The sequence below is a fragment of the Vitis vinifera genome, chromosome 8 (assembly GCF_030704535.1).
Source record: "Vitis vinifera cultivar Pinot Noir 40024 chromosome 8, ASM3070453v1".
Taxonomy (NCBI): Eukaryota; Viridiplantae; Streptophyta; class Magnoliopsida; order Vitales; family Vitaceae; genus Vitis; species Vitis vinifera.
The window spans coordinates 4680333-4692990 of record NC_081812.1 but is presented as its reverse complement, the minus strand read 5'-3'; the positions used below and the strand labels follow the sequence as shown (position 1 = coordinate 4692990).

Below are 12658 nucleotides of genomic sequence, written 5' to 3'. Positions count from 1 at the left end.
TATAAATCTAACTAACCATCAACACTCATCTTTAAATTAATATGCTTTAATTAACATTTAAATAATCTTATGGGTATGGGAAAAATTAATTTATAATTTCAAAATAAAATTAAAAAGGTATATTTTGTGTTCTTGTATGAGGTGGAAATTCATCCATTATTGCTTTCAAAAAGTGGTAAGTTCTTTATTTAGAATTGTTTCCTTTCTAATTTGATCATTTTTGTTTTATATGTACATACTAATTTGTTAGTTAAACTACATTTATGGCAGGGCATTATGATGGACCCACCAAGTTTGACAACTAAACCACCTAACTTTGAATGGGTCACCTTTTATAGGTACATTAAGATTTTAAAATAGCATACATGGTGGATAAATAAGATTATGGAAATTAGTAATAGCTTCATATATCACTAATTAATTAAAATGTGAGGACTATGATATAGTGTAAATTTTTTAAATAATATTAAAAAAGGCATTTAAATACTAATTTTTAAGAAATTTGCAAAGTAGATTTTTATTTAGTTAAATTTTTAAAAAATATTATAATTATTTATATGTTAAATGGGAATATTTTTTTTTTTTGAAAATTCTATTGTAATTGCTTTTATTTCTATTTTTATTTTAATTTTAAATGAATCTTAATTTATTCACATAAAAAGTAAATTTAAAGAATAATATGTAGCAACTTGGTTTTAATATGAAGTAATTTATTTTTATTTTATTTTAGTTATTTTGTACAATAGAATAATTATTAATTTTTCATAAATAAAAAAATTCTGAATATTCCCATTTTATTATTATAGATTTTTTTTAATAATTTATTTATTTTAGGATGAGATGCAATAATGATTGAGAAAGGTGGCAAAAGATGAGGGGATGGAGAGGGCATGAATGGTGTGTGAATTTTCCAACACTCAATTAAAAGCTGGGATAAATTAAAGGTAAAGCTCTGTGCCCCTCTTTCTGTCTCTCTTTCTCTCTCTCTCTAGAAGTCTAGGGTTTTCTACCCCATGGATCTCTAGCATTCATTTCGATACCAATTCATGGCTCGCTGATTTTTCTTTTAACAATTCCTTCACCCCATTTTCTGGACTGTTTCTGATTTTCCACAATGGAGGTAAACCCAAAAGGGTCTTTTGTTATTAATTTCCTGATTTTTTCCCCTTTTTTCCCCCTTTTTTTTTCTGTTGGATTCATAGGAAGTTTGAGTTCAATTTGCCAGATTTCCTACTTGGCTTTCTCTTGGCACGTATTTTTCCTTGCAATTTTTGGTTTTGATTTTGTTATTAAGGTCTTTGCTTTGGTCTTTTGTGTTTGCCATTGTTGGTTCGATCGTTTTTGGTGGAAATTTCTTTTGGGTTGTAGAAGCTTTTCCCTGTTAATAGATTTCGTTCTTTGATGTGTGGCTGGAATTCTAAAAATGGGCTGGGATGGTTTCATTTTGTTGTTTGGCAGGAGGGAAATTGTAGCTGGGATTTTCTTTCATGTCTAGATCTATACAACAATAGAAAAGATATTAACAAAGGAAAATTCTGAGAGAGTTCAATGCTTTCTCTGCATCCTAAAGCAACTAAAAATATGAGAAAACCCCCGACCAAAACATGTCTTGTTAATTTTGAGAATTGAACTCGAATTAAATCTTTGAGAATGTGATTTGGATGTGCTGTATTTGATGACTAAAATGCACAATTAGATTATTATTTTCTGATTTCGACTTAGAACTGTGGGGTTTTGTCTTTTGAAGGTTGAGGGGATGGAAGAGGTAAAAAATTCTGAGAATCATATGACATCAGCTGCAGCTTTTGTTGAAGGAGGAGTGCAAGAAGCTTGTGATGATGCTTGCAGCATATGCCTTGAAGCATTCTGTGACAGTGATCCTTCTACGGTAACATATTTGATTAGATATTTGTTGTGATGCCCATATACTCTGTGTTCTTGAAGACTATGTGTCTTATTTTTATGTGTTTTAGTTGTAAAGGAATGCCTTTCCTGAAAGTGGATTCTATTTTTTGTCTTGTAGTTGACTAGTTGCAAGCATGAGTTTCACCTTCAGTGCATTCTTGAATGGTATGATCTGACATCTTTTCAACTATGTCTTTTTTAATTATCTTCTTCTTGTATCATTCTCCCACTCCTTGGTTGCCAACTTATTTAGACTACATTTGGACCGGGAATTGTGAGGGAAAGGAAAGAAAAAGTGAAGGAAAATAAAACATAAATTTGAGTTCAATAATCTTTTTTTCTTTTCCAATTTTATTTCCTTTTTATGTTGAGAGTGAAGAATTTGAAAATTTATAAGTTTGAAGTAATTTTTATTTGATTTCATTTTTCTTCATATTTTTCATGGTAAACCAAACAAAAGCTGAGTTTCCTTTGTTGTTTCTTTTAATTTTCCTACCACTTTCTAAAATCCAAATAAACACTATAAACTCCTTTATGAGAAAATATGAAAAAAATTATTCTCTCTCTCTCTCTCTCTCTCTCTCTCTCTTTTCCCCACCCCCCTAAAAAGGTGAATGTACATTTAGCCGTGTGAAATTAAATATGTGAAATATGTAATTATGCTCATGAGAAAATAAGGATTGTCTATTAAAAGGTATCAAGGGAATTAATTGTTCAATGATGATACTTAGTTGTTACATTGCCTTGAGGCCTGACTCGAGTGGTAAAAGGATGGGGAGGGTTTGTGGGAGGTTCTAGGTTCAAGTCTCAATAGGGACAAAAATTTACCTATAAGAAAAAATACCTATTAAATTCTGTTGGAGGTAGTTCTTCAAACATAGATTCAAGTGCCATGCTGTCTACAATCTTCCAGCAAAAATGACATTTAATTTCTTTCATTCATTAAGTCTTAAGCCCATAAAATATGGACCTGTCTTGATGTTAACAGATAATTCTAGAATGTTTTGGAAGTTTTATGTGAACACCAATGGACCTGTCATTCAAGTTAAGCATTATGGTGAGCAGAGATTTTAGAACAAGCGTATTGTGCCGAAATTTGATCTGAAAGTATGTGATCAGTTAATGACACTTGACTAAACCACAAACATTGAATTATGTGAAGTGGCAAGACACACCTATCTGTACTGGAGAAACCATATTGGCACTGAAGAAGTTGTTTCTTGGTGGACCTTTGAAGAAGACATTTAATTGCGGCATAGTTGCTGGTGTATTTTGAAACAGATTATACAACAGGGTTATATACAATGAGGAAATAGATTGCTGGAACTGACAAGTTGGGCAGTTGCTTGATGAAGAATCTGTTAATCATCACATATATATGTTGTGATTAGAGTGTTTTCTCCTCTCTCTCTCTCAAATAAATATTTTCTTACTAATTTGATTTTAACGTAATATAAGAATTTGGACAGGTTTTTCCTGAGAGCTTTTTAGTAATTCTGTTTATTCACCAATTGCTGTCCTGCATAAATAGTAGCAATAGATTTAAGCACACTGAATTACTGTTAATCAAGATGAAAAGTGGTCCAACTAAAATAAATCTCAATGACCAAAGCTACAGCAGCTCCTCCTAGTAGGAATAACTTCACCAATCTAGAAGGTTTTTAATACTTAGTGAATAAATTCCCAGGATGCCTTCTCAAGTCTCAGTTTGAAAACGTTGATCCACAAAAAATTTCCAATGGTCCATCTTAAACAGACAAGATACCTCTGGCATGTGCCTGAACACATTTTTGTGGTCTTGATATCAACATTATCCTCAATACAGGCTGGCATTGGGCCTCCTTGAAAATGAAAAGATCAACCGTGCTGGAGATGAGGGAAGGATTAGGCTGTTGAGAGATCCATGATAAAGATTTAGTGCCTAACTTCCTAATAATGCAAGTCGCTTGAACTTCTGTTGACCGCTACTTCATATCTCTAACAAAATCTCTTGCCTGGAAATATGTCAAACCTTAACATCCTTTGAGAGTGTCTGCTCCCAGCAGTGCTCATTTGCTGTGTCTTTGTTGTTGGTGTTCAAATGCAATAATTCCTACCTACAGTGTTCATCTACTGAGAATTTCTGCTTCCTACAGTGCTCAATGGCTGTCTCTCTCTCTGTAATCACAGTAATAGCACACAATCATTACATCTAAAATTGGAGTTGGCATGTTGGCAATCTGATATCGATTGGATGTATGGACATCAGTGTATATCCAGTTAAAATGTCATGTTTTATTGGTTTTTGAAATAAAAATTAGGTATGATTCTTATCAGATTGAAATGGTCTTTTTTAAAATTTGGTTTGATAAAACTTAGTTTATATGAATGCTCATTGGAATCAACCAAATTTTCTATAGATTGGTTTCTGATCAATATATCATTTAACTCCAAAAAAGTGTTACCTGCTTCTTTTGAATTTTCATTCTGTCATTATCCATAATCTCACCTAGGGACCTGTTCAAATGTTCAATGTGTAAATATATAATGTAAATTCACAAGTCATTTTTAAATTCCTATGAGAAGTTCAATACATTAATGTCAAAGGTAATCTATTCAGGAAGTTAATCATCAATTTACACCAAAATAAAGTTTTGAACCATAGTTAATGATTGTAAAAGCGAATGTGAATCTGGAATTTAACTCTAGTTATTCTGTAGGTGCCAGAGAAGCTCTCAATGTCCAATGTGCTGGCAATCAATTAGCCTGAAGGATCCAACCAGGTTCATCTTGGTCATTTTCATTTATTGATTTTCTGCTTTGCAATTTGGATCTGAATTACTTCTTTGGTGTCTATTTTTATGTTGTGCCAGTCAGGAATTGCTTGAGGCTGTAGAACGGGAGAGGAATATTAGGCTTACTCCACCAAGAAGTGCAATATTTCATCATCCCACCCTTGGGGATTTTGAATTACAGCATGTCTGTTGTCCATGAGTACCAGTTGAAAGAATCATTCTTTTATCATTTTGTTACTACCAAGGAACAAATTGTCGGCAAATTTTGCTGATATTTGGGGAAAAATATTGGATACTGGAAGGAGGTGGCAAAGGGAAAAAACAGGATGGAAGTCATTCTGGAGGAAATTTGTTGATATCTCACATCTTTTTGGATTTCTTGGTGATTTAATCGCCAATTTTTTAGCTATTTCTGGTTGTTGTCGATTTTTCTGATATTTCCGGATTTTATCCTGATCTTGTCACTTTTCACATCAAAATCGGCAACACCTCAAATGACATATTTTAAAACTAATTACGAGGGATTGGAGTGTGAACCCTACTCTCCTACAAGGATATATATATATATATATATATATACTTATTTTGTCTTTGCATCATCTACAGCATTAATTTTATATCCATACAGAAATGAAATGTTGAAAATTAAACTTTAGTCAATCATTTATTTCTAAATGTTTTAATTTTAAATTCTAATAAAATGATTGTCAAAAGATAAAAATTATGTGATATCTTCTTAATAAGTCTCTTTTTTATATCTTTTGTACAACAATTAAATACAAGAAAAATATAAACTTGTAAATAAAATTATAAACATTTTTAAACAAAAAATAATTATACATATATATTATAATTTCTTTTATTTCCTCAAGTACATTCAAATTAGATATAGATCATTATTTTAGTATTAAATGTGTTTTCAAGTATTGCATATTGTTGTTCAATGTTACAAATTTTATTATATATATTATTTATTTAAAACAACTTTAATATGTGTATTGTTGCTTGTTTTATTATTTTGGGGATTTTTTTAAACATTTTTATAAGTTTTGATCTAATTATGTTTCACCAATATTCTTTTCCAAATTTCCATTTGATATTTCCTGAAATTCCATAACATCTAGCCATCAATATTCCATCAGTTTCCAGTATTTTCATCCTTGGTTATTACACATTACAAGGCAAGCCTGTCTGGTTATATTTTTATGATATCTCTCTGTAATGCAGTTACCAGTGGGCACAAATGATCCTGAACTCGAAGAGCGAATAATTCAGCACTTGGCTGCTGCTGCTGCTATGGGAAGGGCTCACCACATTGCTCGAAGGGAAGGCCAGAGGAGTCGTTCATCTGCTCATGGGCGTTCACACTTCTTGGTATTCTCAACTCATCCTAATGCAACTGCTTCAGGTCCTGTTCCTGCCTCTCTGGTTCAGGTAGGAGAAAATGAACCAGCTGCAATAACTGTAGCTAGTCCATCTATCCCACTTCCAGCTGGTGGGGATGAGCCATCGCAGGAAATCCCACAATTTCCATCTGTTCAAACTGATCACATGTCTGCATCAGCATCCAGATCTGCTGTCACACCACGACGAATTTCCTTTAATAATCGGTATCATAATTTTCTGATTTAATTGCCTTGTTAATCATTTTTGAGAGGGGGCCACCCTCTGCCAGCTCCACCACCAGTATGATCTGTGTTGATTTATTTCTTTGATTATTTATCATCTGTTTATAGCAGCTCTGCAAGTCAATCTTCACCTCCAGATCAAGATAGAGCAGGACCTTCTGAGTTACAGTCCTTTTCAGAATCCCTGAAATCTCGACTTAATGCAGTATCAATGAGGTATAAGCAGCATAAAAACTCTACTTTCTGTCAAAATGTTTACAACAAGTTTGTTAAATTTCTTTTCTGGATCTGAAAATTTATTATTATTCATGCATGTTGTAAGATACAAAGAGTCGATTTCAAAGAGTACAAGAGGGTGGAAGGAGAGGCTGTTCTCTCGTAACAATTCCATGGCTGACCTTGGTTCTGAAGTTCGGAGAGAGGTGAATGCTGGAATTGCTAGTGTATCTCGCATGATGGAGCGTCTTGACACCAGGGAAAATAATGGGGCCGGCCAGGCTTCTGTATCAAGTCATCTGGCTGATTCTGTTACGGAGCAGAGTAACCAGAATGAGAGAGAGACTCGTGCTGAAAACCCTCTGAACGACAGCAATACACCAGCTGCTTGTGCTGCAAGCTCGGGTTCAAATTAAGTTGTCGGACATTGTTTCAGCAATTGCATCTGTCCTCAGCATTTCATCTTTGGAGGTGAGTAATGATGTTGCTATGTGGTTTCACCAGCATTTTAATATCCACATTTTGACATGCATTCTAACCCAAGATTCTGGTTTCTTGTTAACTGTGTTTGAATATCTGTATTTTGACATGCATTTGGCGTTCCCTTTTTATGACTTCTACATTTTCTTTAAAATTTGTTTCTCATAAAACTGGTTTTTATGAAGGCCTTTTTGTGTTTTGTTTTTTCTTTTAGTGAAAGGTGTCATGTTAGATTCTTTTGTTCTCTTTTGTTCGATATTGTTCATAGTGTTCATGCTATAATTTTTTTCCTTTTAATTGTTTTTCTTTTCTGGTGATTAATTTTAAATTTGATTACATTTAAGTTTGTTTTAGTTGAAATTATGGGTTATATTGGATAATTAGCATATTTGTTATGGCATGGGTAGTAGTGTTTTTAAAGGTATTGGTGAGGTGCTCTTCAGGGCACACCTCAAGGCGAAGCATTCCCAAAACGCATCAAAGTGTTCACAAAAGTGCTATACTCCTAAAAGGTATAGACCTTAGGAGTCAAAGTGTATCTAAGGCCTTCAAATTGTCAAAGGCATAAGCCTCTAACATGTTTTTGTTGTTGCAACCAGATCAAAAAAACAAAAGGTGGTCCTTTAACCAAAAGAGCTTGTGGAAAGTGCAATAAGAGGAGAAAACATAGAGAACCCTAACTCTTAACTCATTGTTGGTGGACCATCAATAGCGTCTCACTCTGGTGTAGGTGGCTTTGACATCTTCCCATTACTCTGACAAGATATCCAAGTATGGTCCTTGGCTCTTTCTTTTTCCTTTTTGATGGATAAAGGAAACATATGATATAAAGAGAAACACCAAAAAAGCGTCTCAAAGTACAGAGTCTACAGCGGGTGCCTAAAGCACCTCTAAAAAACAAAGAGAGACAACAAAAAACAGCACCTCTCAACAAGACCCCAACCAATCCATAAAATCTACAATAGAAGGGTCATGAGCTATAAACAATTTGGATCACACCCAAAGATTACAAAGAAAAGTAAGTTTAATCCTTTGGACAGAATGCTCTTCATTATCGAATGCCCTACTGTTCATTTCCTTCCAAATTGTCTGAAAGAGGCATAGAGGAGTGGCTTGTCACACCTTTTTCCTTTTTTAACCCACAAAAAATCTGTGCCAACTTAAGAGTGTCTCTTTTTTTGAAGAGGGGCTAATGAGGATGAATATTCAAGATATATATCAAGAAAGGGAATTAGTATTAGTTGTAATTAAAGTAGGATTATTATTACTTTGAATTAAATTAGGATTAATATTTGTTGGAGTCTAATTAGGATTAGCTAGTTAAGTTATAATATAATTAGAATTTGAGTCATGATAGGTTATTAGAGTCCTAGTAGACTTTGGATGTTATAATTATAATTAGAATCATAATAGGTTATTAGAGTCCTAGTAGACTTTGGATTTCTTAGAGAAGCCTATAAATAGGCTAATCAATGTAAATCAAATGAATGAATTTGATGAATAATATTATACTTTCTTTTATTGCAAGGTTGCAACCCTCAATGGTGAGATTCCATTGATTTTTCTTCTAGGTGAGACTCCTAGAAGGCTTTAGTGAGACTCTAAGGTTTTCCATCTTTTCTTCATTGTTTCTTCTTTCTCTCTATTTCTTATCTTATAATTTTCTCTACCATAAAGTTTATTCCTTGTTCCTCTCCTTACACCCTAAAAATAAAACCCTAGCCCACCTACCCTTGAGTGTAGGCAACCATCCTAGGGTTGTCCTACATCAGGGGCTCTTTCTTCTTCCCCCTATTTGTTATCCATTCTTCTTTTCTCTGTAGTTCTAATTCCTTCTCTTCTCCTGAATTGGTTTTATAGTTTTCCCTTTTCTTTTTTTAACCTTAAATAATGCTTTATTTCACGCCTATTTGTTTCTTATCTTTTTTTTTTTCAAGTAGCATCTTGATCTCTTTGTTTTATGAGGCCAACCTTTTTTTTTTCCTTTTTGTGTGTAGAAAATTAGCAAACTAGATAAACTTTAACTTCTTTTTCTATAATTGATTTCAAATGGTAGAAAATTTTAGACAAATGATTTTTTTTTTTCAAATAGTAAAAAAAAAATAGATAATTGATTTTATTTTTCTTTTTAAAATTCTTTAGCTTCATTTATTTTGAAACAACAAAAAATTAGGCAATTGATTTCATATTTAAATTATTTAAAATATGACTTTGTAGAATATGAACGTCATTATATAATTGAAATTTTACTCTTATATGTTCCAAAAAAAGGTTATTTGATTGATTTAATATTTATAGCAAAAATTTATATAATTCAATTATATTTTAATTTTCTTATATATTTTAATATTTATTAATTATAAAAATGAGGGTCTCAAAAGACTTACGCTTCAATGTTTCGAGGCTTTTGCTTGGCCTCACAGGCATGAAAACTCTACACCTTACACTTTCCGCCTTTAAAAACTTTGGTTGTTAGTAGTGGTCAGATAAATGTGATTTGGTGCTTTTAACGTATCATTGAAATGGCAAGTTGCAAATGTCCAGTGAGTAAATTCCTTTTGTCTACTTGAGATTTTCAATGCTTTATACAGTGTTAAAGGTTTTAGGTTCCATTAATAATGTAATTATTGGTTGAGATTAATCTACTTAGCAAGGGGGTTAAGTCTTTTTTTATAATTTCTATGTGATTGATGTTCAAAACATTGAGACCATGAAACCAGCTCTCAAACCCTAATTTTATTCTGGAACCACCCTCTTATACCAACTGCTATTCATCTAACCTATTCTATAAACCCTAGTCCGAATTCTCCATTGTAGTGTGCAACTTTGAAAGATCTTGCACCAGTTTGGCATTGGTTCCACAGTTAATAATCCTTTCTGAAGTGTTTGATTTCATTCTATCATTCTTTCTTTCTATCATTCTTTCTTTCTATCATCATGACTAGAACCCCTGATGCCTGACTCTGATGATAAATTATTGGGGATGGAAAGATTCCAGGTTCAATTTCATGTGCCAAAAAGTTACTGCCTATCAAAAAACCAAAAATCTATCATCATGACAAATACAGAGCTCTGTTATAAAGTTGGTTCCGTCTCAAAAGTTATGAAACCATTGAGAACAATATGGCATGGCTAAAATTTGAAGTATTGATCATGTACTACAACTTGAGAGGGGATGAAAATATCTTACGAAAAGAAAGATGGATAAAGATAAATTTAGAAGGTGTGGATTGTTATTCCAGTGAAAGGTTAGTCCTCCCATGGGCCAATCATCTAATGTAAAGGAAAAAGGGTGTCTGGTGGTTGTGGTACTTGAGGAAAGCACAAGCTAGTGAGATAAATACAATTCTAAACTCAAAGATGTCCAAAGGTTATGAATAAGAACATTGCTAATTTTCCTATTCCTTTCCAATCCAAGGATTTGTGTGTGCGCATGCTCATACGCATGTGTCTGAATTCCCAAATTTATCAAACCAATGGTATTCCATATGTATAAATTGTATCCACGCATGACCATTGTATTTAGCAGTCTCTGTTAATATTTTTGTCTTCAAATCTAGTTCCTCATGTAAAACTGCTTGATTTAATTTTGGAAAATCATATGTTTTATGAAGCCAGGTGCTAAGGGCCACCTTAATTCCTATTTCCTTAGAGCTCGACATTTGATCCAAAAGCATCCCATTATTTTTTTTATCTTTAATAGCGTGGAAAGGAGGATTGGCTCCATATTCAGGAGTAGTACAGTGATTTTAAGTTCCTTGATCCTTTGCCTTGGGATTTGATTGATTGTATTTGTTGCTGATACTAGGGAAAGGGAGATGACTTGGCTAAAACTGTCATCCTAACAATTGAATTAATACTTATGGAATTAATGCCTCGTGTGTTTTTCTAATTTATGAAGCATGTCTTTGGAAAATGGAAAAAGAACGTATCATCACTATGTGCTTTGTTGGGCCATGAATCCTACGTTTGCATATTTGTATTTGTGAACACCCACTCATGATAAAAGAAGTTGATCATTTTGATTATTGTTTTCTTGTATGGTGTATCAATTAACTGTTCACCAGTAGACTGTTTGTTCACTGGACCATTTCATTTTTGTGAGAACATATGGGCAATGGCATGGTTTTTGAGACAACTAAGTGCTGTTGGAGTTCACAATCCTGGAAACTTGCTTTTATATTTTTGGGCCATGCATATTTCTTTGAGCCTAAATTTTACAGCATAGTTAACTTTATATCTGAGATTAATTTTGTTTTTTCAGGTTGTTCAATCCTTTTCTCCGGATATGACATGCTGAGGAGAAGATGCATTGCATTTATAGGGCAGAGTGCATATGGAAAGAACCATGGTGGTTGTGGTGGTCTAATTCAGAATAAAAGAGAAGGTGCTGAGAGAGAATGAGAGAGCTTCCATTTGGACAGATTCATAAATTGGGTATTTGCTTGTAAATTTGTTTATACATATTACCCAGGGATTTGAGTACCAAATGCATTTATCTAATGTCTGAATGGGTATAATTTCGTGCAGATATTTGTGTTGAATATTAATAAATCAGAGGGAAAATTAGGTGCCAGAACTCTAGGAACCTAATTGCGCCCAATATTGTTATAGTAGCTGTGGGGCGCATGCATGTGTGTCTGTGTATGATCTATGGTGGTAACCTGCAGACCAAAAGGTGAGTATGTGGCATCTGATTTGAAAAGTTATCAAAAGTTAAGAAGGGCAGTGCCCTTGGGGATACAAGGGAGATGATGTGGGTGGACCTCGACACATTTTTGGATTGGGGAATGTGGTGGGGAGGGTCCCTTTGTCTTGGGTTTGTTGAAGTAGGTCATGTTGACTTCAGTGCCTTGGGCCATCGTTGAAACATGGATATGGCCGACGAAGAAATGAACAATGAATTGCATAACAACATACACTAGTGCTTTCTGAACAAGGTTACCCATAACATGGCTCTCCCATTTTAGTTACCTTAGCCCCAAGTCATGCTATTCAATAATATTAGAAAAATGGTAGTGTAACATATAACTAGTATTGAAAATTGGTCTCCTGAGGGAGAGAATTAGAGCTCTACCTTCCCTCTTGGAGCCCATTAAGATCTATGACCAACCTCATCACTAAAATTCAAGAAAAAACCAATTTCTAAGTTGACTGGAGTGCCCCTTTGGTACTTCAATAGGGTGAGTTATTTGATAGCGTCTTCTTTCATTTGATTGGGCGGGCGACGAAAGACTACTTAAATTCAGAAAAAAAACCTCAAGAAACTTTGAAAGCGATCGTTGGTAACCAAATCTAATCATTTTGGTAACTGCTATGGTACTTTGCTAAACACTTTTTTAGATTATGCAATAGATGGGGGTTGCACTTGAATTGAGGCAGCCTTTGGGATATGAGTAGGGCTCCTGGGTGGCATGTTCGTGGAGGCAAATCAAACGAAGGGCAAAAGGAAGGTAAGGTGCTTGTGGGGTGAGGCTAGACCAATTTCCTGAGGCGTTGGAAATCTAAACTAGCTTAGAGAATCATTGGTGCTATTTAGCTCTTCATTTCACCAACAAAGAAGTTATCCTTGATGATCGCCCATTCCTTCCCTATTGAGCCACCTCTCTTCGTCATTCAAAGTACTACCTCCACCTTACCTTTCTATAACCCAGC

At 34.0% G+C, this 12658-nt stretch overlaps 1 protein-coding gene across 6 annotated transcripts; it reads left to right on the top strand.

Annotated features, from left to right (window-relative positions):
• The first annotated feature begins 874 nt into the window (after positions 1 to 874).
• Positions 875 to 11619, top strand: LOC100242721 (E3 ubiquitin-protein ligase RHF2A). Of its 6 annotated transcripts, none has more exons than XM_010654943.3 (9): positions 877 to 944; positions 1748 to 1888; positions 2024 to 2070; positions 4605 to 4667; positions 4758 to 4863; positions 5907 to 6289; positions 6416 to 6523; positions 6630 to 6994; positions 11268 to 11619. In XM_010654943.3, exons 2-8 carry the CDS (start codon positions 1757 to 1759, stop codon positions 6937 to 6939), a joined length of 1149 nt encoding a protein of 382 aa, XP_010653245.1. In that variant the 5' UTR covers positions 877 to 944; positions 1748 to 1756; the 3' UTR covers positions 6940 to 6994; positions 11268 to 11619. The 6 variants fall into 6 exon arrangements, with proteins under 6 accessions (XP_019077335.1, XP_010653245.1, XP_059594880.1 ...); XM_059738897.1 differs by having other exon boundaries at positions 907 to 944; positions 6419 to 6523; XM_010654942.2 differs by having other exon boundaries at positions 928 to 1120; positions 6419 to 6523.
• The last annotated feature ends 1039 nt before the right edge of the window (positions 11620 to 12658 follow it).

What these genes read in the sequence shown, in the direction of transcription:
- LOC100242721 (XM_002270534.4), top strand. An exon ending in GTGACAGTGATCCTTCTACG is followed by an intron (nt 1,889 to 2,023) that starts GTAACATATTTG and finishes TTTGTCTTGTAG; the next exon opens with TTGACTAGTTGCAAGCATGA. An exon ending in CGAATTTCCTTTAATAATCG is followed by an intron (nt 6,290 to 6,415) that starts GTATCATAATTT and finishes ATCTGTTTATAG; the next exon opens with CAGCTCTGCAAGTCAATCTT.